Source organism: Carlito syrichta, unplaced genomic scaffold (genome assembly GCF_000164805.1).
Source record: "Carlito syrichta isolate Samal-C Ts95f unplaced genomic scaffold, Tarsius_syrichta-2.0.1 Scaffold130390, whole genome shotgun sequence".
Taxonomy (NCBI): Eukaryota; Metazoa; Chordata; class Mammalia; order Primates; family Tarsiidae; genus Carlito; species Carlito syrichta.
In genome coordinates this window covers 263,642-288,125 of record NW_007074486.1, presented here as the reverse complement: position 1 = coordinate 288,125, position 24,484 = coordinate 263,642, and the positions used below count along the sequence as shown (strand labels likewise).

General features: G+C 44.4%; 1 protein-coding gene across 1 annotated transcript in view; it reads left to right on the top strand.

Moving 5' to 3' along the window:
* The window catches only part of TMEM181 (transmembrane protein 181), a 43,415-nt gene that overhangs the window by 3,612 nt on the left and 15,319 nt on the right, over window positions 1–24,484 (top strand). The window contains exons 3-5 of the mRNA XM_021708001.1: window positions 1,664–1,754; window positions 3,894–4,015; window positions 8,997–9,107. Coding sequence (XP_021563676.1) covers window positions 1,664–1,754; window positions 3,894–4,015; window positions 8,997–9,107 — 324 coding nt within the window. The remainder of the gene's footprint in view (window positions 1–1,663; window positions 1,755–3,893; window positions 4,016–8,996; window positions 9,108–24,484) is intronic.

Sequence of the window (24,484 nt, the reverse complement as noted above, 5' to 3'; positions counted from 1 at the left end):
CTGTCAGCTGCTGGCCTTTGGGTTCTTGTTTACTAAACTCACCCTTTCTGCTGTAATAAATACTTCAGTACTTAGGAAGGATGGTGGTGTTACCTCTTAGGGAGCAGCAGTTAGTTTTCAAAGGATATTGAATGTGTCTGATCCCTTGCACTTGTATGTCCTACTTGATTATACGTTTTAACAATGGTCACTTTGGTATTTGACCCTTTCTCACTGTGTTTCCCCAAGACTTGGTCTCCGTCATGTTTCTAACAGTAGCAGATCTTTCTAATTATTTTGGTATTCTTGCATGAACTCAGTTTAAATGGGAAATGCTTTTGTTTTTAAATGTGTCTTGACTCTTCACCATCTTTAGAGAAAAACAGATTTCTGTTGGAGATTGGAGAAATGTGGTTTTCTTGAATAAATACTGGCTAGTGAGAGCCCAGGCAACTAAGCCTTTTTGTTTTTCTGTGTGTCCAATGTCATATCTTTATCTGTAACTAAACACAGTTGCCCTGCATCTTCATGGCACCATGTTACATACGGTTTAAATTGGATTATATGACCCCAGGGCCCCCCTTCTCTCTCTTCTTTCACTTCCCTGCTAAGGTTCTACCTTTATAATTTTTCAAAAGGCAAAAGAAGAAAAAAACCCTAAAACATCCACCTCTGGATTCTTCCTTTTGCTCCTGATGGTTTGAAAGGGCCTCTGCTTGGCCTGGCTTCACGTTTTCTTTGCAGTCCTTTGTTTACGTTAACTCTCAGGCTGATGGTCTGATTTGAAGAGGTGCCATCATGGAGTGTCCTGACAGGAGTTGGTCTTTTAAAACTTCTGTCTCTCAGAGTGTCTCTTTTTGACCCTGAAAATAGCAGCCTTTCCACTGAGCTGCATAATATGTGCTTCCAGGAGACATCCACTTCACAAAGGCAGTAGGTCATCCTCTGATAGGTTTTATTGCCTTGATGGCTTTTAGGTAAGTCTTTGGTCTTAGGGAGTTTCATTGAGACCCTGACAGGGAAGTGTTAAAACACAAAAACAACACATTTCCCTGCAAAGACAGCACATTCAAATAATGCGTTTCTTTGGAGCCGTGTGTGGGGGCTCCTTAAATGACTCGGTGTCCCACTGCTGTTAGACACCAATATTATGTCTTTCAAAAGACACTGTGGAAGAATCATTGGCAGGATCCCCTCTAATTTTTCTCTCCAGGGGTGTTAAGACTTTCATAAAGTTAAAAATAACAGATGTCAAACAGTGACTTGTCTGGCATACTGATACTAAAGACATATTTATTGAGACATGCTATTTTATAAATATGAAAGTATCTCATTGGTATCTTTTGTTACATATCTCATCATTTTGCTATTTTATTATTTCTCCAAGATAGTTTTTCTTGGTATTTAAGTAGGTCTATTGTCCAAGGCTTCAAGTGGTGGAAGCTGCCTGGGTAGAGGATGAGAGCCAGAAGTGAACTGCAGCTAGGAGTTAGTCCTTTCTTCTTCTGGAAGGCAGGATTTCACTTACGTTGTCAAAAAGAAATCCAGAAATGCTTCCATTTCGGAGCTAACTCTCAAGCCTTTTTTGTTAAATGTGAATTTCATACGTTAAACTGATGAGATATTTAGTAGACTCCATGGAAAGGTCACGTGGATTCCCTAACTTTTTTTTTTTTCCCTCCAGCTAAAACCAATTCAAATACTTTCAAATCCACTGTCTACATATAATCAGCAACTGTGGCTGACGTGTGTCATTGAGTTGGATCAATCAAAAGGTATGAAGCCTGCCGTGTTGGGATGATTTTTCTTTGTACAAATCATTATATTTTTTGCTTTTATTTTTTTTTGAGATGGAGTCTTACTCTGATGCGCTGGCTGGAGTGCAGTCACACAATCTCAACCTTCTGGGCTCAGGCGATCCTTCTGCCTTAGCCTTCCAAGTAGCTGGGACTATAGGCATGTGCCACCACACTCGGATAATTTATTTTTATTTATTTATCATCATATTTTTGCCAAGTTGCCCAGACTAGTCTCCAACACTTGGGCTCAGGCAGACCTCTTGCCTCTGCCTCCCAAAGTGCTGGGATTACAGGCGTGAGCCACTGCCTGGCCTGCATCATATTTTAGAAATTGAAAGGACTTTAAAATATATGGACAAGGATTCAAAGATAGCTGTACGAGGGTGCTCATTATCATTCATAATAGCAACAAGTTGTAAGCCCATAAATGTCTTCCAGTGGGAGGGAAGGTGGGTTATGACCGTTCTCTGTAGAGTTCCAGTTAACTCAGCTTCAGGCTACACAGGTCAGGTAGCTGCCAGTCTTTTCCAGCAGGGATCTGGGAGGGCTTTAAGTCCTGATGCTCCAAGGTCATGGTTCTGCCTCCATGGACATTTGGCAATGTCTGGAGACAGTTTTGTCACAAGTGGGGAGGAGGGAGTGCTACTGGCCTCTAGTGGGTAGATGCCAGGGATACTAGACAGACTTCGCACAACAAGGAATTCTCTGATTCAACATGTCAGTGGTGCCACAACTGAGAACTCCTGCCCTAAGGCACCTGTTCTTTATGAGGAATTAGCTGCTGTTCAGCTAAAATGGCACTTGTGGGGTTTTTTGTTTTAGGGGGGTTTTTTTTGAGTCAGAGCTTTGCTGTGTCACCCAGGCGGGAGTACAGTGGCACAATCACAGCTACTGCAGCCTCAACCTGCTGGGCTTAGGCAATTCTTCCACCTCAGCTTTCCAAGTCGCTGGGACTACAGGCACACAACACCTCACCTGGCTAATTTTTTTGATTTATTGTAGAAATGAGGTCTTGCCAAGTTGCCCAGATGGGTCTCGAACTCTTGGGCTCAGGCAATCCTTTTGCCTCTGCCTCTCAGAGTGCCGGGGCTACAGGCATAAGGCACCATGCCTGGCCTAAAATGGTACTAGTTTTATATTATCCTGGGGAGAATTGAGAAGATGGTTACCCACATTATTTTCTGTGTTCTGTGCTTCAGATGGGGCACTCTGGTTAAGAAATAATTTGAGATGATAACTCCATGAAGTGAAAAAAATGCCTAATACTTTAAAAGTATTCCTTTTTGGTAACAGTTGAAAAGGCGAAAATAATTTTTTTTTTTTTTAGTTGGAGTCTCACTCTGTCACCCAGGCTGGAGTGCAGTGGCACACTCATGGCCACTGCAGCCTCCATCTGCTGTGCTCAGGAGATTCTTCCACTTCAGTCTTCCAAGTAGCTAGAACTACACATGCACACCATCACACCTGGCTAATTTTTTTATTTATTGTAAAGATGAGGTCTTGCCAAGTTGCCCAGGCTGGTCTTGAACCTTGGTCTCAGGCAGTCCTCTCACCTCAGCCTCCCAAAGTGCTAGGATTACAAGCTTGATATTTGTATGCCTGGAAAATGGCCTGGAAGGATGGACACAAAGATATGAATTATGGTTATCTCTAGGTGGTGAGATTATGAGTGTTTAATGCCATCTTTATATTTTTTGTTCTGATTTAAAAAAATAATGATACTATAATTAGAAAAACAATAAATTGTATAATCAGAAAAAAATAAGAAATATATTTCTGTTTTGGTATAGAGTTAAAAATTTTGAGGGCAATTGAAAATATAATTTCATTAGCTATGAAATGTTTACACTTTTGTGAAATAAAACTAATGGGTCTGAAGTGTAGGTTTTGAATAGGCCCCTGAGTCCTGGGTTGGAAGTAGGATCTAATGGAATAACTTTACTTTGTTGAGCAATTGTGAGATTTTTAAATATGCTGAGGCCATCGTGGACTAAGGACCTGATGGACTGTCTGTGTGTTAATTGGCTCCCAAGTTCATCATAAAACTGGGCAAGCTCCTTGGTAGATGTAAAACACCCGGTCTGGTCTCTGACACTGGATTTTTTTCTTTTACAGAAACTTCTATTCAGACAAGCTTTCCCATGACTGTTAAAGTCGATGGTGTAGCTCATGATGGAACCACAATGTACATTCATAACAAAGTTCACAATCGGACAAGGACGCTCACATGTGCAGGGGTGAGTGTGTCTGACAGTGCCACAACCAGTCGTGAGGCTGCATACATTTCTACAGACCTGCTCTTTGCCGTAGAAGGTAGAGCACAGTAAGAGGCTCTGAAAATTGTTCTTAAGTTAAAAAAATGGAATTACACCAAATATGGCATGGAAAGCTTATCTAATTTTATACACTGATGCCCTTAAAAATTTTTATAAACTGGCCTGGCATGCTGGCTCAGGCCTGTAATTCCAGCACTTTGGAAGGCCGAGGCAAGAGGATTGCCTGAGACCAGGTTTTCAAGACCAGCTTGGGCAACTTGGCGAGACCTCATCTCTACAGTAAATAAAAAAAATTAGCCAGGCATTGGGACTTGTACCTGTAATTCCAGCTACTTGGAACAGGCTGAGGCAGAAGGATTGCCTGATCCTAGCAGGTCGCGGCTGTGGTGACTGTGAGTGTGCCATTGCATTCCAGCCTGGGCAACAGAGTGAGATTCCAACTCAAAAAGAAAAAATTCTTATAAACTTACACACATGTACATATGCACACACATCCATAAACCCGTGTACACACATATGCACATACATACACACACCACCACACACCTGAGCTTATAATACTGCCCAGTGTGTCCACAGATGAATGTTTATGGGCCATCACCTCATGCGAAGGTCTGCATGATCCCTCTTGTTCACTGGGGCTTTGGGTTGTTCTCAGTATGTGGTGAGTGCCCTGATCCATCTTAGTGGGCAGAGTAACCAAGCCTCTTAGAGTCGGTGGCCTATGATTTTGAACACCAACTTCAGGGACAGTACAGCTACAGGATAGGAAACCTGGGGACCAGAGTGGGCAGTGAGCCCTCACTCTTGATGTCATTGGCACTGAATTCTAATCAGAATCCAAAGAGGCAGAACCAGATTCCTGCTCTAGAAAAGAGTTCATGTTACTGGCATCATGGGGAACATGGAGAGCATCAAACAAAGGCAGTGCATCTGATAATAGGATCAGGAAGACAATGTCAGAAGCCATGTAGTGGGGAGTTTTCCTGCTAAGCACATTGTCTCATTCAGTCCTCATAGCAGGTAGGTCCATGAAGCAGAAGCTCTTAATAGAGTCCTATTTTTATGCAAGAAGAAACTGAAACTTAAAAAGTCAAGACCATTGCCTAAGGTAACACAGATAATAAGTGGAGAGCCCAGGATTTAAACCCATGCTCCTTTATTCCGAAGCCTGTGGCCTGTACCACCATGTGCCTAGTTACTAACAGTACAAACACTAGCTCTATTTTTTCTGGTAGGAAATAATTCAAGGAGGAAGGATTCCTGTGCAGTGGTTCACTGCTGTCTCTAGTCCCTCTCTGTGGAGGTCTAGTAGAGGAGACTGAAATGGGTCAGAACCCCGGCCTATGGTGGGTTGTGGGAAAGGCATGCTAATGGGTCTCAAGGTCCAGCAGAATTGTCACAGCATTGGTTCCTCTCATCTCGGCCACTGTGTTAGTCCTGGGCAAGGTGGGATCTAGGGGAAGGCACCAGAAGGGACTGGCCTTTCATTCTGCCTCTGTGAGAGCAGGGTTGAGTCAGCTTCCAAAGTATATTTTTCTCATTGGTAAAGTGGGGATTGAACTTCCTTGCCTGCCTTGAGAAAGTGGCAAGGATCAAGATGATAAAGTGTGTGGGAGTGTGTGGTGTGTGTACAACATGAGGTGTCCCTGTGTCCTCCCACCATACCTCTGTGTAGGAGGGGCTTAATCAGTTCTGCTAGATAACAAGAGGGACAATGGGTGTAAGAGTGTAAGGGTGCTCTACTTTCTACAGCAGAAAATTAGACAGGACCACCATCCACACAGCTGCTCTTTTCTCATCCCCAGCAAGGTAGGTGGTGTCTGCCTGCAGCATGGCAACACTGGTCTGGCTGCTTCTCAGACGAAAACCCCACTGGAAAGCTGGGCAGGGGCTGCCTATCCTGAAGCTGGTTTGCCAACACCAAGGCATACAGGACTTTCAACTTTAAAATTGGACAAGCTGGTCATCCCACCTAAAGCCTTTGCTTCAAGTAGGGCCAGGCTGCTGGGAGGCTGGCTGGTCTGCACTGCTGCTTCTTGGACATGCTCGCCATGCTGTCCACCTTGAAAATGGTCATTCAGGGCATCTTTGTGGCTTCTTCCCTCTCCTGTTGGTGGCCCTACCTCAGTTTATACTGTGTCACCCCATGGGAATGACTCACTTCGGTTTCCTGTCTACTCAGGTCTTTCCCTAATCCTGCAAGGAGCATTGCCTTGGCTTTACAATTCCCTACCATGGAACTTTTACATTACAGAGATATTTACCACCCCCTTATATTTTTTATTTTTAAAACTTTTTTAGAAATGGGGTCTTACTGTGTTGCCCAGGCTGACCTTGAACTCCTGTACTTGGAACTACAGGCACACACACCACTGTACCTGGTTTACTTTTATTTATTTATTTTTTATATGTAAAGAGAAACTGTTGTCTGCCTTAAGCAGCGAGGTTGTCCACACCCTGCAGGTGAGAAAGCTGCAGGTGGTTTTCCATCACAAGGTGGTTTACTAAGGTACTTCCTAATCAGCAGTAGAACCATGGTTTGAACTTGGGACCTCAAATCCTCAGTGGTTTCACTGCAGTTTTTTAAGCTTGAAAGTATATACAGCCTGAGATAGACTTCTTTTGTAAATTAAAAACATCCCCTTAAAACTGAGACAAAATCTTAGACCTGTAAGAAGTGCTTTTCTATCCAACAGAAATATACTTACTGATGTCACTGTCCTCTTCTGACCCTGCCGAGTCCTTAGCTGTCCCTCTTTCTGTGCATTGACCAGCTGTTGGAGAGGCGAGGCAATGTAGTTTTGCAGGGAGAGCGGCCCACACACTCACACTCCCAGAGGCCAGGCAGCAGACAGATGCAGGAAGCTGGTTGGGTAGAGAGGACGCTGCAGCTCCAATGTGACAAAAAGTAGCAGGTGACCTGTACCCCTATGGGGGTTAGAGTGGCCATCCAGAGAGCCCTGGCCCCCTCCCAGGGCAGCCCCTCCTGGCCAAGTCATGAGGACTTTGGCGCAGGCCGAGGGCTACCAGGTGACCGAGTGTTGGCCAGTTGACACAGTGACTTTGGTGCTCCCTTAAACCCTCGAGCACTCGCCTCGTCTCTGCTTCCTCTCCTGTCCCTGAGGTCAGCACCTTCTGCCCCATGTTACTCCGCCCCCTCCTGCCACTTCTCTTTTTTTTTGAGTTGGCTTCTTATTCTGTTGCCCAGGCTGGAGTGCAGTTGGCACACTCATGGCCACCCCAGCGTCGGCCCGCTTGGCTGCCTCAGCCTTCCAAGTAACCAGAATTACTGGCACATGCTACCACACCCGGCTAATTTTTTTTTTAAATTGTAGAGACGAGGTCTCGCCAAGTTTCCTGGGCTGGTATCGAACCCTCAGGCTCAGGCAATCCAATCTCTTCGGCTTCCCAAAGTGCTGGGATTACAGGCTGAGCCACTGAGCCCGGCTCCTCTTATCTTTTTAAGGCTGCTTTGATAAAACCCCGATCTGTTTTCTTACCTTGACCTCAGACATCCAACGCTTGAGGAGCCTTGACCAACTGTTGGGGTGATGTCCTGTTTAGAGCCACAGCAACAGCAGTTGCTACCAGAAAGCCAAAGAGCCGCCTGTGTATTCTGGGCAATGGCTGGACTGTCATGCAGCCGAGGGAGAGTGTGTGCTCGGAGGGCACAGCACATCCTGAAGGGTGGGACTGGGCAGAACTTGGCTGGCAGGAGTGGCTGGCTCTGTGTGGCTGGTTGTGAAGGCATCTGTACCCCGAGTGAGCCTGTGTCCTCCTGCTGCTCCTGAAGGGGAGAACCCAAGGCGCACTGAGTCTTTTGAGTCAGGGTCTCACTCTGTCGCTCAGGCAGTGGCATGATCACTGCAGCCTCAATCTCCTGGGCTCCTTCTACCTCAACCTCCCAAGTAGCTGGGACTACAGGCAAATGCCACCATATCCAGCTAATTTTGTTGTGGTGGCGGTGGTGGTGGTGGTAGAGACAAGGTCTTGCTATGTTGCCCAGGCTGATCATGAACTCCTGGACTCAAGCAATCCTCCTTGGCCTCCCAAAGTGCTGGGATTACAGGCATGAGTCACCATGCCTGGCCAGAGACCTAACTTTTAATGCTTTTTTTCTTTCCTTTCCTTCCTGTCTTTTTTTTTTTTTAAGTGACAGAGTCTCAGTCTGTCACTCAGCTAGAGTGCAGTGGCATGATCACAGCTCACTGCAGCCTTCAGCTCCTGGGCTCAAGCGATCTTCCCTCCTCAGCCTCCTGAGTAGCCTGGGCCTACAGGCATGTACCACCACGCCCAGCTAATTTTTATTTTTATTTTTGTAGAGATGGGGTCTCACTGTGATGCCCAGGCTCTGGCTCTTAATTCTAAAGAAGAGAAAGGGGCATTCATCAGACTGTGAGGTGCACACATCTACACAACCACACTTGCCGCTGTTCATACAGTCTTTGCTTTGATGTGGGGTGAAGGGATGGAGGAGGGGACTCCACGTAGACAATGACAGGCTATAAGGGGAGGAAAGAAACATAATCCGCTCTGTGTGTCCTTACAACAATGATAAAAGTGGGCTGAGGGGGACAGGTCAGGGCGAGGTGTCTGAGCTGATGCTAGCATATTTATGGTGTGCTAGCATATATGGAAATGTCAGGTTTCTGTCGCACTGTTAACTTCTTTATGCCGATGAGAGATTGTTTCCCATCATCCAAAGCGGAAAGATTCTAATTGCTGTATATTATATATTGTGCTTCCAAAAATACCCGTCTGGTTCATTCTCTCCAGGAACTGCTTTTGGCTGGCATGTGGCTTCCTCTGGGCTCTTGGCAGGCCCCTGGGGCTGACGGCTCTGCTGCTCTATTGTTGAAATGTGTCGCTTCATGGGTCAGTTGATGGGGGAATGAGTTTTGTTTGCCTTAAAGACACACATCTCCTTGTGTATTTGCAGAAATGTGCGGAGATGATTGTGGCGCACCTCGGCTACTTGAACTACACTCAGTACACGGTGACTGTGGGACTGCAGCACCTGAAGCTGCCTGTCAAGGGACTGAACTTCACAGTGAGTGGATCTGCCGGCCGCATGCATCTCTACGGCTCGCTCCTTAGTCCTAATCTTTTATTGAGAAACTGAATTCATCACAGCATCTCAGTATTGCTATTTGAGACAGTGAAAGACATAAAATTTTTAAAAACTAGGAAAATTGCAGTTTATTAAGTATATGGAACCAAGAATAGTTTACAGAAACAGCAGAGAAATGCGGAAAACCTTAGTTGTTCTGACGTGTAGAGAGTGGATAGCATGTGCCAATTGGAAGGTAGTTAAGGACTTATTGGGTCTTCCTTCCTACAAATGCAGGCCTTTCTTCAACTCTTCTGAGTGGTCTTCAGACCCTGCCTGAACCTCCAATGAGGGGGAGAGCACTGCTGTAATTGTTAGTCTGTCCTTTCTCGTGTCTAGCTGAGCTCTCCTTCCTTGTCCCTTCTACTCATTAGGAGTTTGTATAACCAGCATCATGACTGGGAGTGAGGGTTTTAGGTTGGACAGATGAGCTGAGTTCAAATCCTGGTTCCATCATTTACTAGTTTCACTTTATTGAGCCTCATTTTTCTTTGTCTGTAAAATAGCTACCTTTGCAGAGGTATGAATATTAAAGGGAGATTCTAGTGAGGGGCTCTTTTAAAAAAACTTTATTGAAATATAACTCACTTACCATAAAATGGAACATTTTAAGGTATATGGCTTGTGATTTTTAGTGTCGTCACAGAGTTGTACAACCAGTCTAATTCCAGAACATTCTCATCACCTGTCAAGGGAGCCTGTTAGCGGTCATTTCCACTTCCCACTGCCACAGTCCCTGCTGTCACAGACCTTCTCTCTGTCTCCATGGAGTTGCCAAGTCTGGGCATTTCCTGCGATTGGAATCTCACAGCAGGTGGCCTGTGGCTGGCTGCCTTCACTCCGCATGATGTTCTCAAGACTTGCAGGTGGTTGTGGGTATCGGCATTTCCTTTTTGGCTGAGTAATATTTCACTGTACGCATGGACCGCTTTTTGTTCCTCCATTCATCAGTTGATGGGCATCTGGCTTGTTTCCATTTTTTACTGTCATGGATAGTGCTGCAGTGAACATGCTTCTGTTTCATGTCCAGGTTTCCGTGGTCTGATGTGGCCTTTGCTGAGAGGTTGCCCATGGGACTGCCCTATCCACCCACACTCTGGGCCTGGGCCTCTGCTGCATCGTCCCAGATGGCCTGGTGCTTGGGGCAGTTGGGCGGTGCGGCGATGGCACACACACCTGCTCATGGTAGGCGCCCGGCATGTGGGCTGTCATGCCATTAATCCTGCTTTTCTTCGTGTTCTGTTTGCAGATTACACAAGATGAGTCTTACTCTTTATCTGCCTTTTAACTCTCCGGATACATGATGGTGGCTATCTCTTCCCCTCGGAGCCTTCACTTTCCACTTCATCTCATGCTGGGGCATGGCGTCTGTACCCCTCTGGCCCCAGGTTCCCTTTCTGTGCCCGCCCCCAGTCATCTGGCTGGGAGCGGGAGGTGCTCCAGAAACAGAAGGAGCAGGTGGCCCTGCACCACGGCTTGTCCGACAGCCACGTCACCAGCTGCCTCGTGTTCTGCAGACTGGCAAAGTCCCTGAGGGCGTTTTCTCTGTGACTGCTGTGCAGTTGGGTGTCTTTCACTCTTGACTTCTGTGGTTGGTGGCTCACTACTTTCTAGTGCTGCTCAGAGATCAGATGTGGCAGTCAAATTCCTCCTCCGATTTGATTCTTTGCACCTGCCTCTCTAGGTCTTTGGAGTTTGAATCTGGATTCCAGCCTTCGCTGTGTGAATGATGTCCTGGAGCTGTGTCCTCGGAGCATCTGCTTCCTGTTCTGCTTGTCCTCAGGTTCATGGTCTGAGGTGGAAACCAGAGAGTGTCTGAGGCAAATGTGCTGAGCTTAGGCACCTTAGATCTAGTCCCGTGCTGACATTGGTGCTTGGGCATTGCTGGTTCAGAAGCATTCTGATTCGGGAATGAGGAGGAGGAAGAGAGCCCTGCGCTTCTCAAACGAGGACCTTTTCCTTTCCCCCCAGTTCTGCATCAGAACAGCGTCCCCTAAAAGCCTCTCGTCACACTCTGCACCTTTCCCTGTGGGCTTGTGCTCTCCTGGCCTTGTTACGTGGATGTGGCCACTGTTTTATTCGTCTTGATGGTGGTTTTGTCCTTCCATCTTTTCTATCTGCTTATATTTCCTCTTCAACTTATTCCTAAAGAATGTGGGATGTATTTTAGATGACCTGGGTACCTATCATTCTGCCATTGCTAATGGAAGGCAGGTGGTGGGAGGCCCCAAAAGAAGCTCCCCTCAGAACCACCTGCCTGGGATTATGCTGTAGCCAGAGCTTTGTCCTCATTAAGCTCTTCAGCATCGGAGAGATGATACTTCAGAACCTAGCAGTTTGTGAGGGATGTCGTCAAAGGTTTTCCTATGTTTCTGTACATTCCGTATTCCTGGCACCCAGCACAATAGTTATTTATTGTAATAGTTACTTATTGGTTAACTCAAAGAACAACTCTATAGCACTTCACAACTAAAGAAATTTAGCCAGGCGTAGTGGTTCATGCCTGTAAGCCCAGCACTTTGGGAGGCCAAGGCAGGAAAATTGCTTGAGGCCAGGAGTTCAAGACCAACCTGGGCAGCATAGAAACCTTATCTCTAGAAACCTTGTCTCTAAAAAAAAGTCAAAAAAATTTGGGAGGCTGAGGTTAGTGGATTGCCTGAGCCCACGGGTTCAAGACCCGCCTGGGCAACTTGGTGAGACCTCATCTCTACAATAAATCAAAAAATTAGCCGGGTGTGGTAGCGCGTGCCTGTAGTTCCAGCTGCTTGGAAGACTGAAGCCAAGGATCGCCGGCGTTCAGCAGGTCGAGGCTGCGGTGGCCGGGAGCGGCCACTGCACTCCAGTCTGGGTGACAGAGTGAGACTCCAACTCAAAAAAAAAAAAAAAAAACTCAAAAAAATTAGCTGGGTGTGGTGGCATGTCTATAGTCCCAGCTCCTCTGGAGGCTGAGGTGGGAGGTTCACCTGGACCTAGGAGGTCGAAGCTGTGGTGAGCTATGTTCATGCCACTGTACTCCAGCCTGCATGACAGAGTAAGACCCTGACTCAAAAAAAAAAAAAATTCAAGTGGCTAACAGACTTAGGGTATTAGAGTTATCTTTGTTATAAACCAAAGAATTGGAGAGTACAAGAGGTAAATGCCTTTTTAAAAAATAACTGATGAAACTTGCAAATATTTAAAACAACAGGAAAGAGAACATCAAGGGTGAAATGCAGGGACACAAGTTTTCTCATACACATGAATGGCGTTGTAAATTGATTTAACTTGGGGGGCAGTTTGGCAGTATTGAAAGCCTCTTCCAGGCGGGGCATAGTGATTCAAGCCTGTAATGTCAGCACTTTCAGAGGCCGAGGCGAGAGGATTACCTGAGCTCAGGGATTCAAGACCAGCCTGGGCAACTTGGAGAGACCTCGTCTCTACAATAAATAAGAAAATAAGCCGGGCATGGTAGCACGCACCTGCAGTTCCACGTACTTGGAAGACTGAAGTGGAAGAATCGCCTGAGCCCAGCAGGTTGAGGCTGTGGTGGCCGGGAGCGTGCCACTGCCCTCCACCCTAGGCAACAGAGTGAGATTCCAACTCAAAAAAAAAAAAAAAAGAAAGCTTCTTCGTGCATACTCTTTTTGACATAGTCATTCTGCTTCTAGGAATTTATTCTAAGAAAATAGAAATGCACATAAAGATTTATATTCAACCTTACTCTTTAGTGCAGGAAGGTAGGAGCAATCTGCATCTCTGCTGTAGAGTTCTTAGTTAAATAGATACATTACTTCCTCTGTAACCCTTAAAGTAATAAGTTAATCACACACTAGGGTAGGTTGCACAAACTACATGTTGATTTTTTTTTTTTTAATGCATGAATTAGGAATGTTTTTGGGCAGGCTTGATGACTCAGCCTGTAATCCCAGCACTTTGGGAGGCCAAGGCGAGTGAATTGCCTGAGCCTGTTCAGGTTCGAGACCAGCCTGAGCAACTTGGCGAGACCTCTTCTCTACAATAAACCAAAAATTAGCCAGGCATGGTAGCATGTGCCTGTAGTTCTGGCTACTTGGAAGACTGAGGTGGAAGGAATGCCAGAGCCCAGCAGGTCAATGCTGGGGTGACCGTGAGTGTGCCACTGCACACTTTTGAGTGTGAGACTCCAACTCAAAAAAAAAAGGAAATGTTTCTATTATAAAAAACTAGAATTCTAGAAGGCTGTCTCTGGGTATTAGGATTAATGTTTAATTTCTTCTTTGTTCTCTGTTTTCTATAATGAATGCTTCTTTATCAGAAGAGGACATTATTTTAAAAGCAAAACCAAACCTGTGCCTCCTTGAAAGGGAACGTCCAAGGTGCATGCTAGTCATGCGTCACTAGAACCTCAGTTATTGACAAACTCCATGTGCTGTGTTCCTCGGGTACGACTCTCCGTATCTTCAGAAAATCCCAGTTTGAGCCGGGCTCGGTGGCTCAGCCTGTAATCCCGCGCCTTTGGGAGGCTGAGGTGAGTGGATTGCCTGAGCCCGCGGATTCGAGACCCGCCTGGGCAGCGAGACCTCATCTCTACAATAAATCAAAAAATCAGCCAGGCGTGGTAGCGCATGCCTGTAATTCCGGCTACTTGGAAGGCTGAGGCGGAAGGATCGCCGGAGAACAGCAGGTCGAGGCTGCGGTGGCCGGAAGTAGCCACTGCACTCCAGTCTGGGTGACAGAGTGAGACTCCAACTCAAAAAAAAAAAAAAAATCCCCGTTTGATGTATGGCCACAGCTTGTCTAGAGATGCGTTAAGAAATCAGAGAAACAGCCGGGCTCGGTGGCTCAGCCTGTAATCCCGTGTCTTTGGGAGACTGAGGTGAGTGGATTGCCTGAGCCTGCAGGTTTGAGACCCGCCTGGGCAGTGAGACCTCATCTCTACAATAAATAAAAAAATCAGCCGGGTGTGGTAGCACGCGCCTGTAGTTCCAGCTACTTGTAAGGCTGAGGCGGAAGGATCGCCGGAGCCCAGCAGGTCAAGGTTGCAGTGTCCGGGAGCGGCCACTGCACTCCAGTCTGGGCGACAGAGTGAGACTCCAACTCAAAAAAAAAAAAAAAAGAAAAAAAAATCAGAAAACCTTGCTCAAAGTGTTTCTCTATTTTATAAAATTGTTGTTGAATGCAGAATCCATTATGCTGTGGACACTAAACCTCCCAATAAAATTTTCTTTAGACTTTATTATTACTTTTATATTTATTCATTTGAGTTGTCATCTCACTCTGTCACGCAGGCTGGAGTGCATGGCATGATCACAGATCATGGCAGCTTCGCCCTCCTGGACTCAGACAGTCCTCCTGAGTAGCTGGTACTACAGGCATGCACTACCATACCCAGCTAATTAAAAAAATTTTTTTGGTAGCGATAAGGTCTTGCTGTGTTTCCTAGGCTGGTCTTGAACTCCTGGGCTTAAAACGATTCTCTCTCCTTGTCCTCCCAAAGTGCTGGGATCACAGGCGTGAACTATTGTGCCCAGTCATTGTCATCACTTTTTTTTTTTTTTTTTTGAGTTAGAGTCTCACTCACTCCGTCACCCAGGCTGGAGTGCATTGGCATGCTCACGGCCACCCCAGTGTCAGTGTGCTGGGCTCTGGCAATCCTTCTGCCTCAGCCTTCCAAGCAGCTAGTACTACAGGTATGCACTACCACACCAGCTAATTTTTTATATATTATAGAGGTGAGGTCTCACCAAGTTGCTCTGGCTGGTCTTGAACCCACGGGCTCAGGCAGTCCACTTGCCTCGGCCTCCCAAAAGTGCTGGGATTAAAGACTGAGCTACTGAGCCCAGCTATCATTATTTTTTAGAGCAGTTTTAGATGCCTAGCAAAGTTGAGAGTAAGGAAAAGATTTCACCTATATTACCTGTTCCCACACATGCACAGCCTCCCATCAGCATCCCCACCAGAGTAGATACTTTTGTTACGATTGATATGAACCCACATCGACACATCATTATCACCCAAAGTTCATAGTTCACATTAGGGCTCCCTCCTGGTGTTGCACATTCTGTGAGTTTTGACAGATATACAATGACTTGTACCCACCATTATGGTATTTTACAGAGTAGTTTCTCTGCCCTAAAAGTAGCCTGTACCCCGTCCTCCTTCCATCTGCAAACCTCTGGCAACCACTTATCTTTTTACTGTCTCTACAGTTTTGCTTTTTCTAGAATGTTATATAGTTGGAATCAAACAGCATGTAGCCTTTTCAGATTGGCTTTCTTTAAGTAGTAATACACACTTTAAGCTTTTTCTGTATTTTTTCACAGCTTGATTGCTCATTTCTTTTTATTGCAGAATAATATTTCTTTTCTTTTTATTGAGTTGGAGTCTCACTCTGTCGCCTAGGCTGGAGTGCAGTGGCACGCTCAGGGCCACCACAGCCTCGACCTGCTGGGTTCAGGTGATCTTTCTACCTTAGCTTTCCAAGTAGCTGGAACTACAGGCACGCGCCACCATGCTCTACTCATTTTTCTTGATTTATTGTAGAGATGATGTCTCACTAAGTTGCCCAGGCTGGTCTTGAACCTTTGAACCTCAGGCAGTCCTCTCACCTTGGCCTCCCAAAGTGCTGGGATTATAGGTGTGAGCCACTGCACTTGTCCCAGAATAATACTTCATCATCTGGACGTGCCATACTTTATCTGTTGAGCGACTGAAGGGCATCCTGGTTGCTTTTGAGCTTTGATAGTTCTGCACATGCTGCCGTTGTCTGTGTGCAGATTTTTGTGTGGACATATGTTTTCAAATTCTTTGGATAAACACCAAGGAGCAAAAACATGTCCTTTTTTCTATTTGTTATAACTTCTTTTATTAGAGCATGAAATCTCAGAACTCATCACATTTCTCTCTTGGTGTTGACTGTCAGAAATTTTGGAAATAAGTTTTTTGCTAAATTATAGTAATTACTAACATCCTGCTACAGATTTCTGGTACAATTATCTACATTCTTTACTATTTTGCCTTTTTGAACTTTAAAAATATTTCTATCCAGTCTGGCTTTTTATTATAAGCTGCTTTCATCCCTTTTTGGAAGTAAACAAGCTATAATGAATAAATACTTACTAGCGGTATCTTAGTGATATTACTATACACCCACCAGAATGACTAAAATGAAAAGGATAGAATGTACCAAAGCCAGCAGGGATGGAGTAGTCAGAGCTCACGTACTCTGCCGGTGAAGGTACAAATTGGTACAACAGACATGCATGCATGCATCACCCAAAGACACGGACGTGCATGTAAAAATGTCCACAGCAGTACTGCAGATTCCCCACCAGTGGTAAAAGGAACACATACGTTTGCTATATCCTACAGTGGAATACAATGCAGCAGTGAAAATAAGTGATTTCAGCTTCATGCAATATTGTGAATGACTTTCACAAGCATAATGTTGGGTGAAGTCAGCCAAATACAAAATAATACATAGTGTATGATTCCATTTATATCAATTGCAAAAATGACAAAACTAACCCACGCTGTTTAGTCAGGAAGAGTGTTCTCTTGGGTAGTTTAGCAGCTCTAAGTGATCATAGAGGGAGGGAGTGTCTGGGGTGCTGGTGGTGTTCTGGGTCTTGATCGAAACTCTGTTTCCACAGGTGTGTTCAGTTCGTGACAGTTCGTTGAGCTGTACTCTTAGGATACCTGTACAATCTTTTGTGCATCTGTTATCTGAAAGATATACTGAAAGTAAAAACTCAGCAAAATACATAGTGCACTTTAAACATCAGAGCTCCTTGGGATGCAGTCTGTGTAGCTGCATGCATTTTCTTAGACAGTTCTCACCGCTTCAACTGAGTTGTCTGTGGATGTACTGACAGAGCTGACTTTTTAGGGTTTCTGTTCCTTTTGTTTGGCGCTTCCTTGGGGGGGAAATCTTTGGCCGGTGGAGTTTGAGTCCTGTGGTCCCAGAGTCTTGGCTTCATTTCACCAAGCCTGTTGGTGTCCTTGGCTCTTACGTAAGAGCTCCAGGGCCACATGGCCACTTTCTCCTGGGAACCACCATTTGTTTCACTCACTGGTTCTTCCTTGTTGGTGACAACCAAATCCAGGGTAAAAATGACCCTGGTTGTTTCCACCACCTACTGAGAGAGAACTGTTGCGACGCAGTCCAGCTCTGTGTTTAGCAGAAAGTGTCTGTGCTTAAGCTGCTGTCTCAGTGTCTGACGTCCCTTTTCTGCCTCAGCCTGTCATGGGTGCTGTATCCTCTATCTGGTTTGTTGTTGATGCTGTTGTCCCTTGATTCAAGAAGCTGATTTTGCCCTTTGTTCTCAAGCCCACATTCCACGAACATTTGGTTCATTGACTTCTACTTAAATATGTACAGTAAGTCCCCTACATATGAACAAGTCCCATTCTGAGAGTACATTCTTAAGTCCAATTTGTTCGTAAGTTCAACAAAGTTAGCCTAGGTTCACAACTAACACAATCTGTTATATAATTCTGTCCTGTAAAAGGCTTATAAGACTTTGCATACAAATAATACATTTTAAAAAGAACACAAAAAAGTAAACATTTTTAATCTTACATTATAGCATGTGACAATGTATGCCAGACACATGAACTAACTTACGTGATTGGACATGCAGACACACATTTGCATCTTTGAGTTTGCAACTTGAAGGTTTGTATGTAGGGGACTTGCTGATTCTTTTTTAGATAGAGTGTGTCTTAGTCCATTCATGCTGCTATGAAAATGTACTATAGACTGGGTAATTTATAAATAACAGAGATTTATTTCTCACAGTTCTGAGGATTGGAAAGCCTAAGATCCAGCCACCAGCAGGTTTGCTGTCTGGCAAGGGCCGCTCTCTGCTTCCAAATGGTCCCTTGTGTGTCCTCTGGGAAGGATGAGAGCTGTGACCTCACATGGTAGAAGGAACAGAAGGCCAAAGGGACCTAAACTGGTTTGTAAGGCACTAATCCACTATGAAGGCAGAGTTGCTATGATTTAAGCACTTCCCAGAAGGCCAGACCCTGTAATACTACAATGAGGATTAGGTTTCCACATGAATCTTGGAGGGGGCGCATGCAAGCTACAACAAGTGGCTATCCTTTGCTCCCTCTTTTGTCAGCTTTTACTCTTTTGTATATGTCATGCCTTCATCCCGTTGCCATTTTCAAGTCGGGGGACCACCTGCCAGGTCTTGCGGGTTTTCATGAGGTAATGCTTTGGGTTTTTAAAAAAGGTGGTTTCATGGCAGTGGGATATGGCCTTTTGACACAACAAAGGTCACTTTTCTCATTTCCCTGTAATTTTCTCCTGAGTTTTTGTGGGCACTTTCTCTGAGCATATCACGTCTGTCATCCTCAGCACCCTGTGTCCTCTCACCTAATCTGGGCTTGTTTTTTCCTGAATTAATGCTCTTCAGTCTGAGTCTTGAGTGGCACTCTATAGCCAACTGTTCACATCTCATTTCCCTATTTTTCTTCTAAGCCTTGACCTTTGGGGAATGAGATGAAAGCCATAACCCTTGTTCCCGAGTCCTTCAGGTTTCCGTCTGGTGGATGCCCTTGCTTCCCACTGAGTTGACAATAGTTAAGCGCACCTGGCTTCTTGGACTTGTGCATGATGTCCTGTTCTCATTCCTCCCAGCTACTTCTGTGGGCATCTTTCATGCTGTGTGTAAAGTCTGGGTTCCCAGGTATGAGTCTGCAGTCAGGCCTCCATTCCAGGAGTTTTGTGGCGTGGCCCAGGTCGCTGTGAGCAGCACAGAGCTCTTCAGCTGCACCCGGACATACCCGATGACCCCACCCCCATCAGCTCCTGTGGCTTTACATTCAGAGGACCTGGTGGGAAAAAATATTTGTTCTCTGCCCAGGATCTAGTCAGCTCCTATGGGCATTTTGCTGTTTATATTTTTCTTTTTTTTTTGGTTTTGAAACAGTCTCATTCTGTCACCCAGACTGGAGTGCAGTGGTGCAATCATAGCTTACTACAGTGTCAGACTCCTGAGCCCATGTGTTCCTCCTGCCTCAGCCTCCCTAGCAGCTGGCAGCTGGGACTACAACTGTACACCACTGTGCCTGAGTGACTTTTTTTTTATTTTTTTTAGAGACATGGTCTTGCTATGTTTCCCAGTCTGGTCTTAAACTCCTGACCTCAAGTAATCGTCCCAAAGTGCTGGGATTATAGGCATGAGCCACCTCACGTGGCCTGTGTTTTTCTTAAAAGTTCATTGTTTCATGTCTGCACAGGATTTGACATCTTATTTGCTTGCATTTAGTACAAGTACATGCTCAGCAGATGTTGGCTGGCTGACTGGGTGAGCTGGGCCACACATCCAGAGATTGTAACTGGGAGGAATGGCCCTGGCCACAGAGTGGACACTTGTTCCAAAGGTAACTTCAGGTGTCACAGAGTGAACCCAGTCTCTGAAAGGACAAAGAAGGCTCTTTGATACCAAAGGGACCTTGGCATGAAAGCTCATGCCTGGAGTAACAGCACTTAAAATTTCAAAGCAAGTGTCCTTTTTTTCCGGAACCTTACTCTATTTCATTTTACTAATTTTACTTACTAACTTCAAAAATATATTTTGGGCTTTAAAATAAACACAAAATAAAAACCCCAAACCTTATTCTGTAGAATTGGGTTCATACAGTGACTTTAGAAATGTCCATGGCCGCTGTCCTCATTGGCGCCAGCTCAGACACTGAATGACTGCTTGTTCCCTTTGAACCTTCTTCCTTCCAGCCCTGACTCCAATCCAACACTACCAGAGGCCAGCGTGTGCCACAGAGGTGCCAGGACCCTGTTCTGAGCTTCCTGCGTCCTTCTCGGGCTAACTGGAGGGGAAAGACAAAGGCCTTTCAAACCCTTGGCACAGATTCATGCCAGATTGAGCTGCCAGGCAGGGTTGGCCTCCGAGGAGTACCTGGTGATCTGATTGGTTTGGCCGCCTCTGACAGAGGCAACCTCCCAAGGGGATGGAGTGTGTAGATGTGGCTCCCCTGAGTCAGGAAGGACAGGCATGAAGGCAAGAGGAAAGGGTAACTGGCTTGAATGGAACGAAGGCTTGCATGCCTCCCATGTGTCAGGCTTGGCGCAGGGTCCCAGTTGGAAGGCAGAATAGAGCATCCTCTTCTTTGACTCCTCAATTTGCTCCCCTGCCTCCTGTTAATGCATATTTTAGAACTAAAATACATGTTTTCGTTGTAGCTGTTTTTATGGAATCAAGCATTAATTTTTAACAAGATCGAGTTGATTGTTTTCCATTTCTCTGACAGAAGTCAAAATTCCGGTTCTCCAGGGGAGACCATAGTTATTTTCTTTCTTAAGGGTTATGGTCCCTTGATGGTTAAAAAAAAACAAACAAAACTTTTGTCACTGTTACTTTAAACATAATTTGTGCTTTTTTCTGATGAGAACAATTCTTTTTTCTCTTCTTGATTGTGCCTTAGAGTCTGTTTTTTCAACTGAGACCTATATTATGCTTTTTTCTATTTGAATGTTATGTTCACATCAGCACTCCTCCTACAGTGCTCAAATCACTACTATGATCATTCTGCAAATGATATAATACAATTATGAAATGTAAACATTATAACATATCATAATAGTTATGTTTTGGATTTATAATAGCAGCTGTCTTCTGAGCTTTTGCTATTTGCTAGGCACTGTGCTTAACTTTTTATATTCATCTCATTTAAAGGTAATGATAATTCTGTAGTAGGTAATAGCATCCCTGTTTTATGGAGGAAAAATCTGAGGTTCAGTGAGATTAAGTAGTTTGCCTAAGTAGGAGTTGGAAGAGCTGGATTTGAACCTGAGTCTCTGACTTCAAAATTCATAAACTGTTCATTGCTATGATCTCTGTTTTCCCATTGCCCTCAACTGTTAGCCGCTGGATTTTGTTTGACAGCTGTATTGAGGTATGGTTGCCATACAGTGACATGTACCTACTTAAAATATAAAATTTGGCCCATTTTGACATGTCATACCTGGGAGACCATCCCCATAATCAAAATCGTAAACTTGTCCCTCACCACCCGCCACCCCAGACGTGTCCTCGTGCCACTTCCTCCCATTCCTTCTCATCTCTGAGTAACCACTGGTCTGCTTCCACTGCAGGCTCATTTGCGTTTTTTAGAAGTTAACAAGATGGAATAATACAGTATGTGTTCATCCAGTATGTTTGAATTCTTTCACTTAGCACAATTGTTTTGAGGTGGACCGATGATGTTGGGTTTATCCATACATAGTTCATTCCTTCTTGTCACTGACTGATACTCCACTGTATAAATATAGCAAAAATTGCTTATCATTCACCCGTGGATGGACATCTGGATGACTTCTAGACTGGGGCTGTTAGGAAGTGACTGGGAACATCTGTGTCATAAACCTTTGTATGGACATATGCATTCATTTCTCTTGGATAAATACTGGAAATGTCAGTTAAGAAATTGACAAACTGTTTTGCCAAGTGGTGTGTTATTTTATATTGCCACCAGAGTGTATGAGAGTTCCAGTCACTTCCTATTCTCATCAGTGGCCGATATGGTCAGTCTTTTACGTTTTGGCCATTCTAATAGGTGTATAGCAGTGTAACATTGTGGTTTTAATTTACATACTTTGAGAATGTTGATCACTGGCTTGCATTTTTCTGACAAGAAATCTGCTATCTTTATTTTTGTCCTTATCTTAGTCGTCTGTAATAATGCTCCTTCCTTCTCACCTTCTTTAAGATTTTTCTCTTTGCCTTATTTAGACATTCAGTCATGATATTCCCTGCTGTGCTTTTCTTCTTGTTTCTTGTGCCTGGGGTTCATGGATTTGTGAGTTGATAGTTTTCATCAAATCGGAAAAATTTTGACCATTATTTCTTCAGACATTTTTTCTGTGCTCCTGCCGCCCCTACCCTCCAAATTCCAAGACTCCAAATATGTGTTTGTTAGGCCACTTGTAGTTCAGCTTCCTGACGTTGTGTTCATTTTTTTGAGTCATGTTCATCAAACTCTATAGTGTCTAGTCTGTTGTTAATCATCTTCCAAGTCTATTTAACATTTAAATATTTGATCTAGCTTCCTGATGTCCTTATCTACTAATACTAGTTTTGATTGGTTAGTTTTTTCCTCATTATGGTTCATATTTTCTTGCTTTTTTGTGTGTCTTGTAATTTTGGTTCAGTGCCAGACATTGTTGATTATTAGGTTTTGTATTCTTGTAAATATCCTTGAGTGTTGTTCTGGGATGTTGTTAAGTTACTTAGAATCGGTTTGATCTCTTTAGGTCTTGTTTTTTGACTTTGCTGGGTGTGACCAAAGCAACATTAAACCTAAGGCTAATTTTTCTCACCACTGAGGCAAAAGTGTTTGGGCATACACTATCTAAAACCCTTTGGTTACGAGTGTTTTCTTTTTTGTGGAAACAGACACCAGCACTAGCCCTGTGGGTCACTTATACTTGCACACTGGTCAGTTTTCAGATGGAGATATAGGAGGATAGCTTTGGTGGGTGTCGGTGTTCTGTCTCTATACCTCTTCAGTACTGTGCCCTGTGGATATGAGTCACCTGTGACTTCCTGGCTTCCAGCTGTATGTTCACAAATCATGGAGACAATCTAGTTCTCCTCCATGATTTGGGCCCACCAGAGGGCACCCCTTGTGGTTTCCTGTCAGTCAGAGATGACTGTCCTTCATTGCCTCCTCGGTCCAGTGTCTCAGACTGTTCTTGTGTGTGTGTGTGTTTCACTGTTTTAGGATAATCTAGTACCTGAAATCTATTCTGAAGTAGATTTTTAAAATTAATCAGATACATTTGATTCAGTGCATCAAAATGATAAGGCCCCTGGCCCAGTGCAGTACAGGGCTCTGGGGTCTGGGTAGGAGTCTGACTGATGACCAGGACTGGAGGGTGGCCTGCCTCTGCCCTGTGTCAGCAGCAGTGCCTGTATCCTCGGCTTTACACCCAGGACTGCTTGGTCAGCTTGAAGATGGACTAGTTTACTTTTCTGGTTTCAGATTCATATTTATATGTTTTTGCTTAAACTTTTTAAGAATGTTCTACTCATATTTCTGCATATTTAAAAACTTTCTTTTGATGGAAAGTGTGACTTTTTCTAATAAAGGATTGACAAGGTTGATTTTTTGATGTGATTTAAAATTCAAATGCTCTTGCTATAATTTTAGGATCATTTGTCTGCCAGATTCATCAGTAACATAATATCTTTTTATTTATTTTTTTTTTTGAGTTGGAGTCTCACTTCATTGCCCAGACTGGAGTGCAGTGGCATGTTCACAGCCACCCCAGCGTTGACCTGTTAGTTCCAGGGATCCTTCCCCCTCAGCTTTCCAAGCAGCCAAAACTATAGGCACATGCTACCATACCCGGCTATTTATTTTATTTATTTATTGTGGAGATGAGGTCTTGCCAAGTTGCCTGGGCTGGTCTTGAATCTGTGGGCTCAGGCAATCCACTCGCCTCAGCCTCCCAAAATGCTGGGGTTACAGGCTGAGCCACTGAGCCCGGCCACCATTTAAAACTATTTTCAGCTCTTGGTAATTCTGATTTTTAATGTCTTTGTCCTTAATATAAAAGTAAACTGTACAGAGTATTAATATTTTGGAAGCTGTAGGAAAGCATAACGAAAAATAACTTTTAAAGTTAGTCTCATTCATTGATCTCACTAGTCACACTGTTGGTGGGAGTGTAAACTAGTACAGCCTCTGTGGAAAACAGTGTGGCAATTCCAAAAGTTCTAAAACTCGACCTTCCGTACAACCCCGAAATCCCCCTACTGGAACTATACCTGGAAGAACTCAAATCACTCTATAAAAAAAGATACCTGCACACATATGTTTATCAAGCATTGTTCACAGTAGCGAGAACACGGAACCAACCGTGCTGCCCATTAAAAGAGGACTGGCTAAAAAAAAAAATGTGGGACATATACACAATGGAATATTATGCAGCTATAAAGAAGAACAAAATCATGAACTTCACAGCAACCTGGATGGACTTAGAGTCTATAATACTGAGTGATCTTTCACAGAAACAAAGAAATGAGTATCACATGTTCTCACTCATAAGCGGACCTTGAGCAGTTATCATAATACTATAAGAAAACGATTGGCAATAGTGGGAAACTGCCCGGGGGGGGGGAGTGGGATTGGCAGTAGTGGGAATCTGCCTGGGGAGGCGGGGGCACACCTCATCAGCAAGGGAACCTGCATATTGAACATTTGTATACCTAACCCTGAATTGTATCCCACATCCTTAAAATAAAATGAAAAAAATGAAAAGGGAAAAAAAACAGAAAAAAAAATTGGTCTCATGTCCTGAGATAACTGTTGTTAGTAACCTGGTG